General features: G+C 41.6%; 1 protein-coding gene across 3 annotated transcripts in view; it reads right to left on the bottom strand.

Annotated features, from left to right (window-relative positions):
* Nucleotides 1-9,933: 9,933 nt before the first annotated feature.
* The window catches only part of igsf9a (immunoglobulin superfamily, member 9a), a 58,794-nt gene continuing 47,750 nt past the window's right edge, over nt 9,934-20,977 (bottom strand). For all 3 annotated transcript variants that reach the window (XM_089020764.1, XM_089020765.1, XM_089020767.1), the window contains 7 exons: nt 19,901-20,118; nt 18,501-18,585; nt 17,735-17,881; nt 17,474-17,510; nt 15,057-17,267; nt 14,787-14,857; nt 9,934-13,752 (listed from right to left, as the gene is read on the bottom strand). In XM_089020764.1, coding sequence (XP_088876890.1) covers nt 13,589-13,752; nt 14,787-14,857; nt 15,057-17,267; nt 17,474-17,510; nt 17,735-17,881; nt 18,501-18,585; nt 19,901-20,118 — 2,933 coding nt within the window. In that variant the 3' untranslated portion in view covers nt 9,934-13,588. The remainder of the gene's footprint in view (nt 13,753-14,786; nt 14,858-15,056; nt 17,268-17,473; nt 17,511-17,734; nt 17,882-18,500; nt 18,586-19,900; nt 20,119-20,977) is intronic.

Raw genomic sequence — 20,977 nt, 5'->3', positions numbered from 1 at the left:
ACGTATTCGTTCTACATGACACACAACAACACAAAGTGACAAGAGAAAACACAAAGACAACAACAACAAAAAGCAAGGCTCATGAGAGCACTTGCCGACGGCTGCCTACTCGGGCGCCATCTTGGACCGCGAGATTGGCTGCCTTTCCAGCAGCTCCTGTATTGTGTTTTGTACTTCTTTCTTTCCTTTCCTCACTTTGCTGCTGTGAAATGTAAATTTCTCCACTGCGAGACGAATAAAGGTACATCCAATCCAATCCAATATAATAAGCAAAACGCGTGTATCTACTTTGTCACACAAGGCACCATAGGACCTGTGAGGTTGACGCGCTAAACACTGGACCACCAAATATCCTAATTCTTCAGTAAGTAAACTTAAATTGGGTGCAGACGTGAGCAGGGTGAGCTTAGGGTACACTTGGGGGCAAAACTCAACTGGACTAATTACTTTGTAAATCCAAGTTTCCCTTGGCAGGGGAGGGAAATAACCCAATCTTTTATGTGGACATTTATGAAATCTCTGTCACCAAAGGGAATAATTTCCCTCATTTTAATTTCAGGATCTGCCTTATGGATCCTGCTGGAAGCCACATTATGTTTCTTTGTTTCTTCAGTTAAAACAAACATATTAGTATTATTATGAAGGTCTTGCAACAGCGCAGTGTCTTTCTTGACTCAACTTGAACTTTCTGATCCAACTGCAGAAAAATTAATATGGGTTGATAGACAAATCCATCTTCTTAATGTCAACTGTTAAACAATTTCATTTGCTGACAGGTTGATGACAAAGAAGTGCTGCAACCAGACGTGCACAAAGAAGAGGTGGCACCAGAGGCACTTTCTGACACGGGCAATGGAGGCCATATTCTCTAAGTCAGTGAAGGCACGCAGCTGCGTGCTTTTGTGGCTGAGTGCATTGCTTTGTCTTCTTTTCGATGCCTCCCTCATGCCATTCAAAGAGGAGCTTGAAGGAGTTGTGCCTTTTTGCTGGATTGTAGGCATGTCAGAAATGTGGAGGGGAAAATGTGGGTGTGCGCAAACGGGAACAATTTGGCAAGGGAGACTTGATGTGGATCAGGCGCTGTTCCCACTTGACATCGCGATAGTTCATTACCTCCTGTAACATTGTTCGCCATATTGCTTTATGACTCCTTCTAAGGTCCCCTAATTAGCCAATTGCCAGAATACATGCTTAACTGCAATAAATGCCTGCTTTTATTTACAAGTCATTAAAATATAGGGAGAAAAAAAAACAGCGATCCACTGGGTAGCATGTCAACCTCATCGTGCAGAGATCGGGGTGTCAATCCCAGTTCCGGACACACGTTTTACCTGTGCCGGTGAGTTTCTACAGGTACACGGTTTCTTCCCACAGAAAGTCGTTTATAAAGTAAATTTATGATGATGATGATGATTATTATTATTATTATTATTATTATTATTATTATTATTAGTTGTAGTAGTAGTAGTATTACAAAAACATGCACGTGTGTGGCTGCCGCTGCTCACCCACAGAAAAACATATCCTGTGACTGAAAAGCGACCTTAAGAGTTTTGAAAGGCGCTTATAAATGAAATGTGTTATTATTATTATTATTATTATTATTATTATTATTATTATTATTATTATTATTATTATTATTATTATTAAAGTCAGAGCAAATGCTTCTCTTGTGAGTTGCTGCAATTCATCCCTCATTTTGTCCATCCAAAGAGAATGAGTTCAAGGCTAGACTGTGACTGTGAAGTGTTTTCACAATAGGGTCACAAAAGCATATTCAATCCGTGTGTGCAAAGAAAAAAAATCAATTCATCCATTATTTGAACTGCTTCATCACAATCAAGGTTTACATTGTACTTTTACTATGCTTTCCATAGTGACTAGCGAGAGTGGCTGCCTTCAAGGCAGCTCCTATACTTTTTGTTTTTCTACTTCCATTCAGAGCTTTTTTTCTGTCAATTGAAGTTCTTTATTATGAAATGAATTAAGATTTTTTGTATTATTATTCTTAGTACTCTTAATCATACCAATATATAAATCAATCCATTGTTCCTTTTTCTGATATTCACAAAGGTGTGCTGGATCCCACCCCTATTGTCCTTGGCAGTAGGCCGAGTACACCCTGAACTGGTTGCCAGTTTTTGATTGAGTTACTGAATACAATGTTAGTGAAACTAGAGGAGTATCTATGGAATCAGTGGGGTGTTAATATATGGATACAGCAACCCTCGCAACCCTGACCTCCGCAAGCTTCCTTTGTCACGTTTTATTTTGCGACTAATAAGTTGCACTGTCACATTTTGCTCGTGTTTGTCTCCACTGTAGCTCATGTTTTCGCTCTTGTCCTTGGTCATGTTCTCGCTCATGTTACGGTCACTGCTAGTTTTTAGCATCAGTCACGTTTTATGGATTTTTTGCTTTCGTCATGTCTGAGCTGCGGACTTGTTTATAGTCCCCAAGTACACCTTGCTCCTCCCTCCTTCCTGTATATTTGGGGTCCACCTCCACCATCTTGCATTCGTGACATCCTTGGACATGAAAGGTTTTGCTCAGCCATCAAAAGGTTCATACAAACATCCCACTTTGCACTGAAACATCTCCCAATGTACTCAGGGAAATTCACAGTGTCCCATGAATCCCCAAACTCAAGGCCTGTTGGGTTCAATGTACAAAAGCTTAATCCCTTGGGAAAGTCTCATAGTATCTTGAGGCTGTACAATAATAAAAGGTGAATGTTTTCAGAATACATATAAACACTCTTTTATCAGCAAAAATATATCTCAATAGAGCACAGCTCTTTCAAAACATGCAATCACATTTTAGAAGTGCATAGAGGGACACAACATTTTTTCTATTAGTAACGTCACGTTCAACAGACAGCACCTTCGGTGCTCTAAGAATAGCTTCTGATCTACAACAAATCGGGTCCATGTCTATCTGATGGTTGTGTTTTGCCAGCAGCAGAATTTCTATGCACTCTCGTCTTTCACGTTGGGCAATTCCTGAAAACACAAGCTTATCCTCCAGGAATGGAATCTGGGTTTCAGAGATGTTGCCGCATCCTACCATTACAGCAAATACACATGCTGGAGCAGTTCCCAGCTTCCGCATCAAGCTCAGAGGCACCACAGGCATGAGTCTGGAACATGTTGTGAGTGGATGAGATTAGACTTTTACCGCATCCTCCCTCTTTCACCCAATCTGGTGTCCTCCTCCCGTCAACATGCTTTTCTGCTGTTTTCTGACTTGAATCGGGATCCCCACAGCAGCAGTCAGCCATCTTAACCACATGGCCACAGCTGCCCCCAAACTAAAGCGCTCATAACCACCCCAATCCATTTTTTTCTTGTCTTTTTTTAATATCTAGCCATTGGCATACAGTGATCAAATTCTTACCAACACCATCAAATTTGGAGACACCCATATAATCAGGTAACAGATGTGTTTGCTTGCATCATATCGTTAGGCGGATCTTTTGTGGAGCCAGGTTGAGCAAAGAAAAGCAAAATAGATGTTAGTGTGCTCTGAAAACAGGAGGAGCGCAATACTAAAGGCTATTCAAGGAATAGGATGGCATATCACATTCGCTGGCCAACCAGTTCCTTTGTCGTGCCAAGCCTCTCGCTTTCCTAAATCTACTCCCAATGGATTATGCATTGTGGAGGGGGGTAGTCCCCATGCTTTTGTGTATGTATTGCACTGTATGTGTCGTTACACACTGCCTAACTGGTTAGGGAACAGACTCAATGAGAGTGAGAAAGCAAATGTACAAATGTTTGGTCAGTATGTATATGTATTGTTTACTCAGATATCGTCAAGAGGCAACCTGGATGTTCGTCATCTATTGATGATTTCAAGGCTAGCCACAGATGGTTCGAGAACTTTAAGCATCGTACAGGGTGTCATGATGCTAAAAGAAATGTTAAATAATTTTGTGTGTTTTGGATGGGAGAAAGGTGCACATTTCTCCCCATCCAAAACAGTAGAGTTGGGCGACCACTAATTGATTTAGACTGATTGAGAAGGTGATTGCAACCACCTGGGAATGGCCAATTGCCGCTGGGACCTGATTGGCCAGAAGCTCAGGTGAAGCACCTTTAAAGCCAGCCTGAGCCAGTCTCTTGGAGGAGGAAGAAGAGGGACAAAGGACAAGCTGGAGAGCAGTGTTACCTGGGGTCTGCCGAGAACCGATATCAACTTCAAATAAAGAAAACTCACAATACCCTTCCTACATCTAGCTGAGTGAACTTTTATCCTCTTTCCACCTGCGTGCTGTATCGCCGCACGACAATTGGTGGCAGTGGTGGGATCGTTACGCCTTGCTGGAGTGGTGGGATCGTTTCACCCTGCATGAAGAAGGTGGGATCGTTACGCCTTGCTGAAGTGGAAAAGATAAGAGGAAGCCGAGAGGAAGAAGGTGGGACGAGTAAGAAGTTGTGTAGCACGGGCCAATCAAACTGGACTGAAGAGTTCTGAAGGGGATCAAGGAAACCAGAAGCTTAAGTTGCCCCAAGAAGATGCCGTTCTTCTTTTCCATGAGGCGTCTGACAGTTGCCAAGCCAAGGATGGAACTGAGCAGAGTGAGATGGAACCAGTGGTGAAGCCTAAGACTCAGACACGAGGTGATGTTGATTGAACAGATCTAGAGATCAGATGCACCCAACAAGTAAGAATGGACATTTGACAGTCGATCTAGTTAACATTATCCTCCTCTGGGACCGCACCCCCAGGGCGCTGACTCTCGAACATCCAGGCCAACGAACCTTCCTCCCGCACAAGAAACTCCCAAGTTGGGTTACCTAACATGCCCAACCTCCACAGTTTCATCATCTAAGACAAGCTGCAATTCCCATGGTTTCTGAACCCAGAATTCCAGAAAGAAACGGAAGATGCAGAACGTCAGGAGCTGGAAGAGGATCTCCAGCGAGAATAACGGCAAGAATTTATCAGGGAGAGATTGGCACCCTGGACAGAAGGTGTTAATATTGTTGCATATGGGATCAAGTAAGCTACTGGCAAAGTGGCAGGGCCCATACGCTGTGACTAGGAGAATAGGACCTGTCACATATGACATTCTCTGCCCTGACAACAAATGTTATTGCTGATTATTTGACAAGAATGTCTGAACTCTGAGGAGAGGGGGTGAATGATGTCATGATGCTAAAAGAAATGTTAAATAATTTTGTGTGTTCTGGATTTTGGATGGGAGAAAGGTGCACATTTCTCCCCATCCAAAACAGTAGAGTTGGGCGACCACTAATTGATTTAGACTGATTGAGAAGGTGATTGCAACCACCTGGGAATGGCCAATTGCCGCTGGGACCTGATTGGCCAGAAGCTCAGGTGAAGCACCTTTAAAGCCAGCCTGAGCCAGTCTCTTGGAGGAGGAAGAAGAGGGACAAAGGACAACCTGGAGAGCAGTGTTACCTGGGGTCTGCCGAAAACTGATATCAACTTCAAATAAAGAAAACTCACGATACCCTTCCTGCATCTAGCTGAGTGAACTTTTATCCTCTTTCCACCTGCTTGCTGTCTCGCCGCACGACACTGCCACCAATTGTCGTGATGCGAGACAGCAAGCAGGTGGAAAGAGGATAAAAGTTCACTCAGCTAGATGCAGGAAGGGTATTGTGAGTTTTCTTTATTTGAAGTTGATATCGGTTTTCGGCAGACCCCAGGTAACACTGCTCTCCAGCTTGTCCTTTGTCCCTCTTCTTCCTCCTCCAAGAGACTGGCTCAGGCTGGCTTTAAAGGTGCTTCACCTGAGCTTCTGGCCAATCAGGTCCCAGCGGCAATTGGCCATTCCCAGGTGGTTGCAATCACCTTCTCAATCAGTCTAAATCAATTAGTGGTCGCCCAACTCTACTGTTTTGGATGGGGAGAAATGTGCACCTTTCTCCCATCCAAATTCCAGAACACACAAAATTATTTAACATTTCTTTTAGCATCATGACATTGGGATTCATAGTGTCATTCGTCATGGTAAGGCAGTCAGTTCTGATGATAAAGCTGCCGAAGTTTACAAGGGATCATTCCTCAAGATGGTGGAAGAAGAAGGCTACATTCCTCATCAAGTGTTTAATGCTAACGAGACCGGCCTTTTTTGGAAAAGGATGCCTCACGGGACTTTCATTACACAGGAAGAGAAGTCCGTCCCTCGGCATAAGCCTATGAAAGATAGGCTAACCGTCCTTCCTTCAGTCCTTATGGAATGTGACTCTCCCTCCCATCTCCTCCCACTCCATTCCACAAAGCCATCAATGACCATCATAAAGGTGAATAAAATGACTATTATACAGTACAATTTTTTCTTTAATTACAATACCGTAGCACATTTATTAAACATAAAATAAGGTATATTTTGTGTAGTTCTAGGGCTTATTTAGTAGAAAATTATGTTTTATGGGGACCTGCGAACGGATTTTTCTCATTTTATGGGTTTCCTATATGAAATTAATGTTTGGAAGACACATTTTTCACCTTACACACACTTTCTGGGAACCAATGAAGTTAGTAAGCCAGGGTATCACTGTAAATTGTGAAATTACATTCATGTAAAACACTCCAAAGTAGCCAGTGTTTTTCCTGTTCTACGCGTCGTTTTGTCAAACAGCGGGCACTTTTTTTTTTTTTTTGCAAGGGTCTTTCTATTGTTACGTAAAAAAGAAAAGGGGAGTTTAGTGGAATTATAACACCAAGCATTACACACAAATTGAATGGAGTATCTCATTTGAATACAGTTCTCGACAAAAAAAAAACTTGACAGGCTCCCTGTTGTCAAAGTGCTCAAGTTGGCTGGAAATCAGCACTTTTAAAATATTCCTCATAGAGCTGCAAGAGATTTTGAACATGAGTCATACACAACACAATGCAACCAACAACCACAGTGAAAAGGTTTTTACAGATTTTTTCGGTCCGAAAGCATCTGGCTTTGCATGGTAATTGAATGGGTGTTCATTAAATTGGCCATGTACTAGCAATAGGAGTAGTTGCATAATGGGTACAGATTTTTGTATTTTCTTTTTTTAAAGGATGTAGTGTTTTTTTTTCCAATCGTATGACAGTTAATATTAAATTGTTTACTTTCAACATTGCCTGTACATATGTTTGCTTTTCATACAACTTCCCCTTCAAGAACGAAAATCAAAATATGCAACTGTGCTTCATCAAAATTTATTTACATGACCCGATATAGTTTAAAATAATTTATATGAATAATCTCTATATCAGCCTGCAATTTGTTGTTGAGGCTACCTGCATGCATGTACCATATATTTCTGGTGATTAAGGCGCAACGGAGTATAAGGCACTCCCCCAAGAATGGTGTATTTTCAAATTTTTCCAAAGATAAGGTGGACCGGACTATAAGGCGCACCTTCAATGAATGAGAAACGTTTTTCAAATATAATCTATGAATATATAAACAATTTCCAAATATAGAGCACACATCATTATAAGGCACTACAGTTGAGGCTGGGGGTATGCACTATTTTTTGTACAGGGGGAAATGGAGTCGGTGGCTGCTGACAGCAGTTGTGGACCTGTTGTGGCTCAATATTACTTATAAGGCACACCGGCGTATAAGGCACAGTCATTTTTTGAAGAAAATCAAGGTTTTTGGGTGTGCCTTAGACTCCGGAAAATACTGTACATTGATCTCCTTAAGACTTGACCAGACCAGCATTGGCATTGGTGCACAGTGATGGAGACCAGACATCAATGCATGACAACAAAATTATTACAAACCAAGTCTTACAGTTATTTGATTATGTAAAAGACAGGTGATAAATGACTTAAATAAATATTGTGACCACCTTGCAACTTGTGGCTCACATTGTCCACTAACATTGATCGATCAATATTTCCCCTGGCAGGTTTGTTTTGAGTTTGCAGATCCATGCACATGATACATGGAGTCCGTAATTAAATTGGCCCAATTGATGATGCAATATTGGACTGAATGCATCCATAATAAAAGCGGGAGCATCTCGGTCGGCTGGTTAGCACATCTGCCCCACAGTAGAGAGATCCAGGGTTCAATTCCGCTCCCGGCCTTCCTCTGTGGCGCTTCCATGTGACTCCCCGAGCCTGTGTGTTACTTTGGGGGTCTTCCCACATTTCAAAAGCATGTACGGTAGGTTATTTGAACAAGCTAGATTGTCCCAAAGTGTGATCGTGAGCGTGAATGGGTGGTTTGTCTCTGCGTGTCCTGCAATTGGCTAGCAACCTGTTCAGAGTGTACCCTGAAGGCCTACAACACTTCCGCGACCTTTTTGAAGATGAGATAATTATAAATTGGATTGTTTGATTCAAAAGCTGTGCTACATATCAAAGCACAGTGTTCACTGATATTCATGTTTCTCTTATTCTACATCCTATATATGAAACGATTCAGTCTTATATACAAAGTAAGGTGCAAGGATGTGAAAAGGCAATTCAATAGTTAATGCCCCCCAGCCCACCACAAGACTCAGATTCTCTTAATTACATAGTAATTGGTCATATCTCAAGGTTATTTGAGCAATAGGATTTAACGAGTCTGGTGCGCACGTTTATTACTGGAACCAGATTTTAACCTTGTAGCAATGCACCAAATGAATAATCCTGATGTGAGGCCAAATGGCTTTTGTTGCTATTTCAATGAGCAGTTAAGTACCAGCTTGGCAGCTTCCTTGTCCATGTGGAAAGCCGAAATGGGTGTGCGGCTGGGTGGGCTGTGTGATGCAAGCTTTTAAACTGTCACTTGTTGTTTTGCCGCAAACAAGGATCTCTCTTTCAACACTTGGTGGACATTTGAAAGATTTCTGATCACCACCGATGATAGAAATACATTTTTGGAAATGTTGAATTAATGGCCGAAGAATCATTAACAGGTGAGTAATTTGTAATGCATCTTCATGGGCACAGTTAAAGTATAAGGAAACTGTGCAGGTATTTTTTATTTCCAATTAATGTCAACTCATCTTGAGCACTCTTCCGGGACCACAACACCAAGGTGGATGCCGGTGAGGCTATGCACTTTATTTTAATTTAAACAACTCATTCAACAAGGGCTGCTGTTGTTTTCCTTTGAAATGAAGTTCATCTGCGCTCCACACTAAAGTTTGAAAAGAAAGTCTCAGCAGGATGAAAATGGGATGATGGGCAGCTTGCATTGTAGTTGTACTAAAAAAAAAGGCAACCTTGCCTGTCAATTTTCACGACCTGTCTGCCACTTAGAGGTAGCAGGTAACGAGTCTTCACTCCCTTGGCGATCTCCCAGCATGGGACAACAATAGACAACAAGCCAGACAAAAAGAAATATGCTTGTCCTACTCAATCGTTGCTCCAGTGCTATAAAAGGTTAAACAAAGAGAATTGCGGAGAGTTAAAATGGATGACTGTGATATTCTCACATCATTTTCTTGAGACTGAGAATGTCATGCAGTTCTAATATACAATATACAATGTGACTGAACGCTTGTTCAAATCTAAGACACGTATTTTATCAGTCAATGAAATCATCTGACGTTTGCTGTCAAGAGTCGAGCTGAGCTGTATTTCACCATCACAACTTGCAATGGAAATGGGAGCAGGATTGTTGTTGTAAGAAAGACATTTGTCCATCAAGAGGATCTCAACTCCCACAATGTGTTTCCATTATTTTTAGATTACTCTGCATTGCGTTTGTGTAAATGAGCAGTAAAATGCATGTGTTTTTTTTGTTGTTTTTTTTATGTCAGGCCATCTTTGCCACTCTCTTTTGACTGAAAATGACATCACATTTGGTCAGGCCTCAGGTCATTTTCATTCAACACAAAGTGGAAAAATGACCGCTATCGCCTCCTCGAGATGGCTAAAACTCATATTCCAAAAAACAAGCAAGACTTCTCTTTTAAGACCGGCCTAAGCTCGTAGAACATGGTAATGTTGTTAAAATTTAGGAGTTCAGAATCAGAATCAGAAAACCTTTATTCGTCCCACAATGGGGAAATTTGCAGTCAACAGCAGCAATTTGAAAGGGGATGGGGTGGTGGGGTGAAAGGATAGAAAGCTGTCTGTCTGAAAGGCACTTATAAATACAATGTATTTTTATCTCATCTCATTTTCCGTAGCGCTTATTCCACATTAGGGTCGTGGGGGTGCTGGAGCCTATCTCAGCTGTCTTCGGGCACGAGGCGGGGGACACCCCGAATTGGTTGCCAGCCAATCACAGGGCACACAAAGACATACAACAGTCACTCTCACACTCACACCTAGGGGCAATTTGGAGTGGTCAATCTGCCATCCATGCATGTTTTTTGGAGTGTGGGAGGAAACCGGAGGACCCGGAGAAAACCCACGTGGGTCCGGGGAGAACATGCAAACTCCACACAGGGAGGCCAGACCGGGACGCAAACCGGCGACCTCTGCACTGTGAAGCCGGTGTGCTATAACCACTCGACTACCGGGCCGCCTGTATTATTATTATGATTATTACGATTATTATTATTATTATTAAGTATACTAATCCAATAAGTATTGGATTGGATTAGCCTTTATCAGTCTCGCAGTGGATATATTTACATTTCACAGCAGTTAATGATGGGAAGAATAAAGGAAAGGAAGAAATACAACAACAAAATACAGGAGCTGCTTCAAAGGTAGCCACTCTCACGGTGCCATGTTGAAGTCAAACAACAAAGAAACGAAATTTTAGCAAACATTGTGGAATTTCACAAATTTGCTTCAGCGGGGTGAATAAGATTTGGCCGCCGGGCCATGACTTTAACACCTACGTCGCACAGGAATACAGATTGCATATTGGTGAATCTAGTTCTACAACAGTGAAAACATTGTGCTATGCTAAGTATATACACGAGTAAAATAAAAATGAAAATGTGATGTATTCAGTGGTGAAAACACAGGTTATTCTTTGTTTTGTGGTTTGGACACAGTGTTTGGATTAGAAACTAAAGTAGTGCTGACTACAAATCCCCTGAGTACCACATGTGGTTTTCTCTTTTATAGGCTTGTAATATGTGAGCAGCAGAAAATGAAAATACTCAACAGGAGGGAAACATTGATTTGCAGTGAACGCATCCGATGTGAATTTCAATTATAGGGACGATACCCAAGAACTTTCTTTGCCAGTGGTGTCACAAATACGGCGCTGGAGGACCCATGAAAATCAGGCAAGGAGGGAGAGCAGTATTCATAAAACAGTGATGAAACAAAATCCAAAACAAACAAAGTCCTGAAAGCAAAAATAACCCAAAGTAACAAACACAAATCCATGGCAAAAGCCTAAACATAAAACCTGAACAATGAAAACTACTAATAACATCATGACTATCGCGCGCGTGCGCGCTCACACACACACACACACACACACACACGCACACACACAGGTATTGTTGAGTGGCCGGATGAAGTCACTTTTTGGCGACATACTGCAATAGTTAAAGCACTGGTGGATCGACAGAGCTTGCAAGGCCTTATCTGCCTTACATATCTGATTCACACACTAATATGAATTATATTTTGCCCATGAATTCTTATTATGTAATTTTTATTGGTTTTCCCCTGTTGTGCTGCTTTCAGATGTGTTTTCGTATTTAAGCATTTAAACAATCACAATTCAGCCATCATTTGTTACCAAGGTCATAAATTTACCTGGACGCCTTCACAATCAGTTCTGCAGACCCTTGAGCAAAAACACGTGAGTTCTGCAGGCCCTATGTATAAAATAAGTGTCAATGAAACTGTTGCTTTAAGCAATCCGATTTCGATTTGGCAACCCATGGCCTCCTTGCAGGCGCTGGAAGCGTCAGAGTTTTTGCAAACTATGATTGGTTAGTCGCATGATTGGCTAGTGGCTTGCCAATCAAAGTATCACTAGAGCTGGTCATTAAGAGCATACTGGCCAGAGCTAGCACACTGTATCTGTCGCGAGCTGCATGAGCAAATATACATTTGTGGTGATTTAACACAACGGCTGAAGGGGAAAATAAATGGATTTGGGTGCAGCTATACTGTTAAAGCCATTTTCAAGACAGACGTTTCAAGAATAGATCTACATCATTAAGAAAGGTTGCACAGCTCCGAAACTAGCAAAAATAGCAAATAATATTGCAATTTTATGAGGATATCATGAATCCACAAATTCATAATAACAACCGAACAGTTTAATAACAGTATTTCTTCAAGTCACAAGTTATTTCCTGGCCAACGGCACCCTCTAGTGAATTGATTTAGATGGAACACTACTGAAGGCCTAGGAGTGACATGCATGGCCACAGAGTGAAAGAACGAAATGACACCCAGATAACTGTTTTGACAAACAGCCGTGCGGTAAACCGATAAAAAAAGACATTTAAAATCATTCCTAACAGCTCATGTGTTGAAGGCATCAGAAAAGACTAAGAGGAACATTTTTGCTGTGGTATTAGTTCGTTTTCAGTTCATAACTACATCATATCCATTCACTCTTTGCATTAGGCAAGGAAGAAATTGATCGCATGGGCAACGGCAATCTTTTATTCAGTCTTGAAGCCAATTATTTCTGTCAGTACTCTTAAAATAATGTATGTTTTTTATGATACAACATAGTGTCCCATATCTGCTTTCGCTTGTTATCTTCATAAAAAGCAATCCAAAGAAGAGCACTTCACCCCTTCCAATAAACGAAGATGAGTGCACAAGTGATTTTGCATTGAAGAACAAAAAAAGTCTCTTTGACAACAACATTCTAAGAAGTTTGATGGACAATTCGCTGCAGTTTAAGAGCAGTATAGACATTTTACCCTCTGATGTATTGCCGAAATTATAGTACATAGTAAAGATTTTATGATAGGATGTGACATGGGAATTGGGAACTCTTTATCCTGGATTTATACTGATGGTCTGAGTGAGCAATTATGATATAAACGCCCACAACGGTTTTTTTCCCCCTTTTCATTGACTTTCAAATGGCCAACATCAATATCATCGTGTTCACATTTAATGAACGTCTGAACGACCTGATGCTCAATGTCCAAAACGCAGGTCAATGACTGCATGTTAGTCGACATCAGCTTGCTACAACACAGACAAAATAAGAAATTATGTAAGTCTTAACCGATTCTGTTGAGTTGAACTGGGCTCATCATGGTTATCCTTTTTTAACGCATATTAAACCTGTAAAATGGTGCTACTTGTAAGGAAGCAATTGGAAAGGAATCCTTTTAGACAATGGAGTGTATGAATCGAGCTCAAAAGTACATGTGACGGTGTAATGACTTTTTTGTCAAAGTACATGGAGGACATGGATCATCCATCCAGCCATCCTTCCATTTTCCAGACTGCTTTGTCCTCATTAGGGTCCGGGGATGAGCCTATCCCAGCCGCCTTCGGACACCAGGCGGGGGACACCTTCAATTGGTTGCCAGCCAATCGCAGGGCATGATGGATAAGCCAGTAACTAAACTATTTAGTAATATATCGACTGGCAGAAGTGACAAACACCAAACAAACAACGGGGTTCCAAAAAACAAAAACAATGTTGAAGGAAATAAAGAGCAGTTAAATCAGGTGCTTTCGTTCTTGTCGCCTGGTGCGATCAATAATTGAATGGCAACATATGACATTGTCAGAAAAGCACTGTGTCAGGTTGAGGCAAAGCAGAGTGATTACTTTGATGCCCCTGAAGGGAAGAGCTCCCATTGAAGTTCGTCAGCGGCTTAGTTGAAAACTTCATGCTGGGAGCGCTACAAAGTGCTGCAACGTTTCGTCGGTTCAATGAAGGAAGAAGGCCTGTGGGGAAGAAGACACTTGAGATATTATTTTCCACTTTATCACATTTTTTTAAATGGAACATCTTTATCTGGATTGTATGTGATGGAAATATTTTACGGCGTAAAGGGTCGGATGGCATTTTAAATCAGATGACCTAAAGAGTGAATGCTTATTTCTTAATTCAATTCGAGTACTCATGTCACGGGGCACGGGATGTTGGTGGCCAAGCGCAAGCCTGACCTTTTTTGTCCGTTTACCAAGCGACTGAACAAATCGTAGCCTGGTGCATTATTTGCCTATTTTAGAATAAAAGCAATGAATGGAAAGCCTGGACAAGTGATGCATATGTGCTTTTGCTAGGTTTCATTCGTTAAAAATGCTAAAAGGCCACTTGAAAAACATGTTTGATGCTTTGTGAAACGCTTGTTTTCAATGTGAGTTTGGGCCAGGATAAAGGATAAAGGACAAGGCTACCACCAGAACACTCACTTAGTAAAGCGTCCTTGAGAGTTTTGAAAGGCGCTTATAAATTAAATTCATTATTTTTAGTAGTAACCCGTGCCTCATACAGACATGATTACGTCCTTCCACTACCTCAGTTCTTTCTCCTAAGTGAACATCTAAAAAAAACTGCAGCACTGGTCTTAATAGAAAATGTTCAAATAAAGCACTAATTTATCATTCAGATGCAGTACGACTAATATGAGATAAATTGTACACACTGATTGTGTTATACAATATTATAATGTTGTATATATGTTGCTGACTGATCATTATTTAATCAAGTTTCCCAAAAATAATGGTGTAACATTTTCTTTTTGTAATAATTGCCATGTAATCACACCTTACAAATGCATACCATTTTTGTTTCAGTTTTCACAATTTCAACTATGATTGTAGACTTCCCTATCCTCACTCTCTCTGATTCTGTTTAGGTCAAGATTGCAATACATCTTTCATCAGCCATCATTATTTATTTGAAAAAGACAAGCCTTTGAAGAGGAGTAGTTTTGTTTTTGTTTCTTTCCAAACACACCAAAAGAAATCCTCACCGTCATAGTTTCCTGACTGTGAACAGATATCAGCCTCATCCCACTCGTAGTTCTCATCAATTGAGGGCTTTCTGCCACAGATAGAGAGCATAGAATCTTTTCAAACTTACCATGCGATTATGCGCGACAGTTGAGCCCATACAGAATTCTTTTCAGATTATTAGGCTAACACAAAAAGCCTTGTATCAATCAATTACACCGTATAGGCCACATAAGCAAGCCAAATTTGAGCCCGCACCCCCCTCCCTCGTATCTTTTATTAAATCTTACCTTTGACGTTTTACCATATGGTGGCCATGTATATCCACTGTGCTAGACTGGCCACCCTCCTCTACCGTTTCAGGTGAGCTGGTGGTCTTCATGGACAAGCGCCCATTTCCAGGTTCCATGCTCCCTCGGCCACTGCTTGCAAAACTGCTGTAGCTGCTTCCACAATCAGGTACTTCCTCATCGACTTCTGCTTCCAAGTTTAGTGGACCTCGTTTTTTCTGTAGCTTGTTGTCATCAGGTACCAAGTTTCTGGAAAAATTCATTGTCGAGACCATTGCATTTTTTATGCCCTTTTGATATGTATCAGGCCATGTAAATTTACGAGGCAAGACAAAAGCATCTCTTAGCTTGTGGTCATCAATAACAATCCGTTTGTGTATTGGCCTTGGTGGATTGCTTGTAGGAAGATATATGGCAGGGGGTAAGTGGTACGAAATTTGACTGGCAGATGGAACATTTTCAGAATTTGGGGAGATTGAACTTTGGTTATCAGTGTGCATAGTGTATGCCTTTAAGGCAGATGAATCAGATTGTTTTTCTCTGAGTAAAGAGTCTATCCATGCATCAGGGGTCAGGAAATCTGTGTCGGTCTGTCTTTTTTGGCCCAGGCTGTGCCTTTGCTGCTTCGTGTCCCACGGTTTAGAACCATGGCTCATGGCTCTACGCAGCCTCGGCTCTGAAGATTTAGCTTGGACGTGGAAGCTAGTGCTCCTCCTCATTTCTTCACAGCGGCCTTTGCGAGGGCATCCTTCTTGTACTTGAGAGGCGATTCTGTGTTTCTCTTTTTCAGGCGTAATGTATGCTTCAAACGCTGGTTCATCCACACTCATCTCAATACCCACATTCTGCTGAGTGGGCTCTGGGGTCTCTTCCTCTGTATCACTGTAGCCTGGACTTGCATCAAGATTCACATTGGATGATTCACCATACATTTGGCAATCAAGAGATGCATTGTGTTGTCGCAGTGTCTCAGAGGAGGATATGTTTGTTTGCATTTCGGAGAACGTGGATGCAAATACATCATCATATCCCTGTGGTGTTTCTCGTACCGCTCTGTGCCTCATTGTTTGGGAGAGATGTGGGGGTGTTAATCTGTTATTGGAAGAATGGTCTGCTCCCTCACATTTGAAGGGGATCTTTGCGGTTGTCGATAGAGGAGGATGTTGCTGAACAGCATTTTGAAAAAAGGAATTCGGAGGAGTGGAAGGACTGGAACAGGTCCTCACTGTCATTATTGTGGGAAAATCATTAGAGTGGGCGGAAGTTGAAGAGCAAATACTTGGCGACAGACCAAAGCTTTCACTGTAGCTCTGTCTGTGCCTGAATGGCAATGTCTGGCTTCCATATCCCTGAACAAGTTCATTACCACCATTCTCTCCCTTCTCGGGGACCGATTTCGCTCTTATTATTTCTTCTTTAGAGCATCTGTACACTCTGTATTTCTGGAGCTCCTTTGCCAGCTCTTCCCTCTCGTGAGCCAATTTCAGGCAGTGACTGAGGTTTCCCCTCTCACGTTCGTGCTCCATTTGGAGAACCAGCGTGCTGGCTGTGGTTGAAAGCTGGCCTAAGCCTGATTGTATATGTGGGAGCACTGGAAATGTGGTGGATATTGCTCTTTTGAGATGACAAGTAGGGGGTAAACTACCATTGGAGTGCATATTCTTCAAGTCAAGTGAGCCGTCATAATTTCCCTTATGGTCTAAGGTACCTCGATCCAGATGCCGTGTAATGTCACAGGTTTGCCTTGACGTATTCAATCCAGATTGTTTGTATGGAGCAAGATCCACAGAAAGAACAAATGGTGGCTTTTGACTGTCTCGTTGTTCCGAGAATAATGGCACAGGCTTTTGGACTGTAAAAGGATGGTTACATTTTGTACTTTTCGTGTCTTGAACATTCAGCGTGTCATATGGTGGTATTACAAAGCGCCCATCTGGACTTCTGGTGATCAAATCAACAGAAGGAGAAACGGGACATGATTTAAGACACTGGAATTGGTTTAGACTTCTTCTGTGCTGAGAGAGGAGCTGCTGCTGCTTGTGATGTTGAGTCTCACTGATGAAGGAGGAACAATCTGTGTTTGAGGAGATGGAGGAGGAGGAGAAAGAGGGGGAGTATGTCATGGCAGAGGAAGTGATGGGATAGAGAGCACTGGCTGGAAGTAGGCTTTTCTTCAACACACTCTCTGCACTGCCGCAGTCTGGAATCTTTCTGTGAGTGAGAGTAAGGATGGGAGGTGAGAGGAGAAAATAGTTAGACGTGTTATATGTAGAGAAAATAATGGGGTGAGAGTAAATGAGTCAGAAAAAAAGACCAGCGTACATTTTAAAACAAATTCCTTGACACTGCGAATATAATTTCAGTAACAAAATCAGAAGGGACGGGAATGGGCAACGGGAGGCGAATTGAGGACTTACATTGACGGTGAGCACTTATAGATGGCAGGGGGAGGTTCTGGAAGAGGGATATCGGGGGGAGGGTTGAAAAATTGGATTTGACTTATTGAAGGGTCCAAACAGATTGACCAAAGAATGAACACAATTGACCCGAAAATTATAGAGATTGTTATCTATCATGAATTTTAGACACTACCAAGTAAGCAATCACGCTATTGCCTGTAACAAGAAATACAGCAAGGCATTCAGAATCCTGTATGGTACTGGAAAATATCCACTTACCATTCTGCTTCTTTTCTTTTTTGCGACTGATGAAGCAGGCGCACCCCAACAGCAACACCAGTGTCAAACACAAAAAACCCACTCCACCTAGAACGCCGGCCAGTAAGGGTTTCGGAGATTCGAGAAGTCTGGATGACATCTCCATTCCTGTCATGACATACTCATTTGTAAATGCAGATCAAAGCCAGCGAAAGATAGCAGTTTCCTAAAACTCGGATAGACAGTTGATAAATCAATGTTGATCTCCTTTCCGTTACAATGATTGTTGCTGATCCAAACGTGATCAGACAAATCAATTTCCTATGTATCAACGTCAATAACAAATTTAATTTGGATTCTACAATGGTGGACAAGACAAAAAAAGAGTGAATGTGGGAAGCTTTTGATGAATTGATGACCAAATGCTGTCATTCATTTACACCTTTCAAACTTGAACTCGCATTGCCCCCCCCCCCCGCCCCCCCCCCAGAAATAGAATTAATGAGAATGCATAGATCTCTCCCGTTTACGAATGAAACATTCATGTCACATTTCCAACAAGATATGGAACAAAATGTGGCAGACATAGCAACGACAATTCTCTGAAGAAGTTATCAGCGTTGCAATGTCTATTGTTCAAGATAGAAATGGGCAACATTCCCCGGAGCCCTGCCCCAATATCTAGGAAACGTAGCAACAGGACAGGGATTGAAATTGATCTTGACTGAGTGGATTAAAACACGAGGTGGGACAAGCATGTGAGGGGCAAGGTTGTTCCAACACCTACCCATGGTGGAGACATTGAGTGATGGACTGGGTTCGCTCAGCAGCTCACCGCGTCGAGTTAGCAGCCTCAGCTCATATATGCAATCCTGAGACCAACACACACACGCAGACGCACGCACACGTGCACACACACACACACACACACACACACACACACACACACACACACACACACACACACACACACACACACACACACACACACACACACACACACACACACGCACACACACGCACACACACGCACACACACACGCACACACACAGGATGAAACCTCACTTTGTCAACATAGCCGTGCTTGCAATGCTAATGAAATTGATTTGAATGTGACTAGAGCTGTGTCGAAGACAGCAATAGAAGGCGGCACAGAGGGGGGCAGTGCACAGAGATTGATAGAAGAAAATATTAATTGAAGGACTGATGCCTTCGAGCGTGGATAATTGAGAGTCTACATTAAGTAAAATTAGCAGCAGTATTATTTGTGTAGGTGGGTAAGGTAGGTAGCCTTCTGTAACTTAAAGGAGAATCTTTGTTTATATTTTAGGATCTGGAAACTGATAAAAAAAATGTCAAAATAAAAATGTATTGATTTCAGGACTACCTTAAGCAAGTGTTTTTAGACGTTTTTTAAATAAATTTGTACTACAAGTTACCTCAAAGTAAGCAGACTCACATTCTAAAGAAGGATGTTGACTATCATGCCAGTCAGAGATCGCCAATCGCAGCAGAAATGAGGTGGCAGGATCATACTTGTTTGTTTGAAAGAATGTTGAGGCTTTTTGATATGCATTTAACTTATTCACTGCCATTCCCGAATTTATTTGGGAATTAAAAAGATGACGTGGGGCGCCATTCCCGAATGTATTCGGTGCCGCTAATGCTCTGGTCAGACCACTGTCAATGTTTTTCCCTTCCACAAGGGGGATTCATTTTCCTTTTGTACAGCCACCCCCCCCCCCCCCCCCCACTTGCACCTCATATTATTCCAGACCGATATAACTTCGGAATTAACTCTTTTTTTCTGATGAAAGTCTAAGGTTTCTTGACTTGAATGTTTATGTATTCCTAAAACTCAATATTCTTTGGGTCCTGGAATTTGAGTGAAAATGACATAAACCCTGGCACGAGAGTGGACCCATTTTTGCACGTTTGGTAGTGTATGAGTTAATTGTCATTCATGTTCCATGATCAGTGCAGCTATCTTAGTCAAGAGATCAGAGAACCAAAGAATGGTGATGCACACTTCTTTTTTTTAGGAATGAATGATTAGTGATCAGGTTTCATTAATGGGGACCCTCCGCAGTTGTTTCCCAGCACCGACTAAATACACTAATTTGTTAATCAAACCAAACAGGGTACGCAAAACGATGGATGGGTATTTTTTTATTTTTTATCTTTACCTGGTGCAGACCTGGAATGAGTATCTCGCGGCTGTAGCCACTAATATCTTCTTTCAAATTGATCCACGCTCCTTGCTCGGAGCGAGACTGAAGAACAAATCCTGTGACGGCTAAAGCTTGGGCATGAGGGAGGGACCAGTGCAGAACAACACCTGCTGGGCCCAAATTGGCTGACAGCGAGGAAGGCGGCTGGAGCTGACTTGTGCTTGGTGAAGGATCTGATTTAAGAATGGTGACAAAAGACGACATGCTGTTAATTAGCCAGATGCATCAAAGTGGAAAATCCTAATCACCGTGCAAGAAATTGTTGTGTCGCTGTGAAATATGGAATGTTTAAGGGAAGTCAGGGCGAGAGAGTCAAAGATGACTAATCATGAGGTTCCTCAGACTAATTAATAAAGACTGTCGTCCAATATTGTGTTTTATATGCTAATTACAACATGTGGAGTAGAACAGCACATTGTCATACTGAGAACTGTTTGTAATATTTTCATTTCCCCATGAGCATATTAAAACATTTGATGCATATCTTGATGCTACAAACCAAAATAACTATAAAAACAATGCAGCATTGAAAACTTAATCCTGACAATTTATGGACTTGCTTTAAAGTCATTCTGTTTTAGTCAAGTGGGAAGCTTTTAAAGTTTTCTGTAAACACGGAATGGTTTCAAGAAAGGTGCATCAACATCATGATACTGTACCTATGCTTGTCTGTGACTGTAAAGTGTCCTTGAGAGCTTTGAAAGGTGCTTAAAATGTAATGTATTATTATTATTATTATTATTATTATTATTATTATTATTATTATTATTATTACTGTTGAATTGAGTATCAACTCTCCAAGTCAAGTTATTCATGCTATTATATTAATCATTAAAATGAACTCATTCACTGCCATTCCTGAATTTATTCGGGAATTGAAAAGCATGACGTGGACCCCCATTCCCAAATTTGTTCGGGTTTTGTTTTTCTTACAAGGGGGAGAGCGTTTCAACCTTCGGTCAGACCTCTGGCCATGTTTTCCCTTTCACGAGGGGGCAGCATTACCTTTTGTAAAGCCGCCCCCACTTTCAA

Source organism: Hippocampus bargibanti, linkage group LG18, assembly GCF_051943395.1.
Source record: "Hippocampus bargibanti isolate YZ-2025 linkage group LG18, ASM5194339v1, whole genome shotgun sequence".
Classification (NCBI taxonomy): Eukaryota; Metazoa; Chordata; class Actinopteri; order Syngnathiformes; family Syngnathidae; genus Hippocampus; species Hippocampus bargibanti.
The sequence above is the reverse complement of the archived record's forward strand: the minus strand, read 5'-3'. Positions and strand labels throughout refer to the sequence as shown.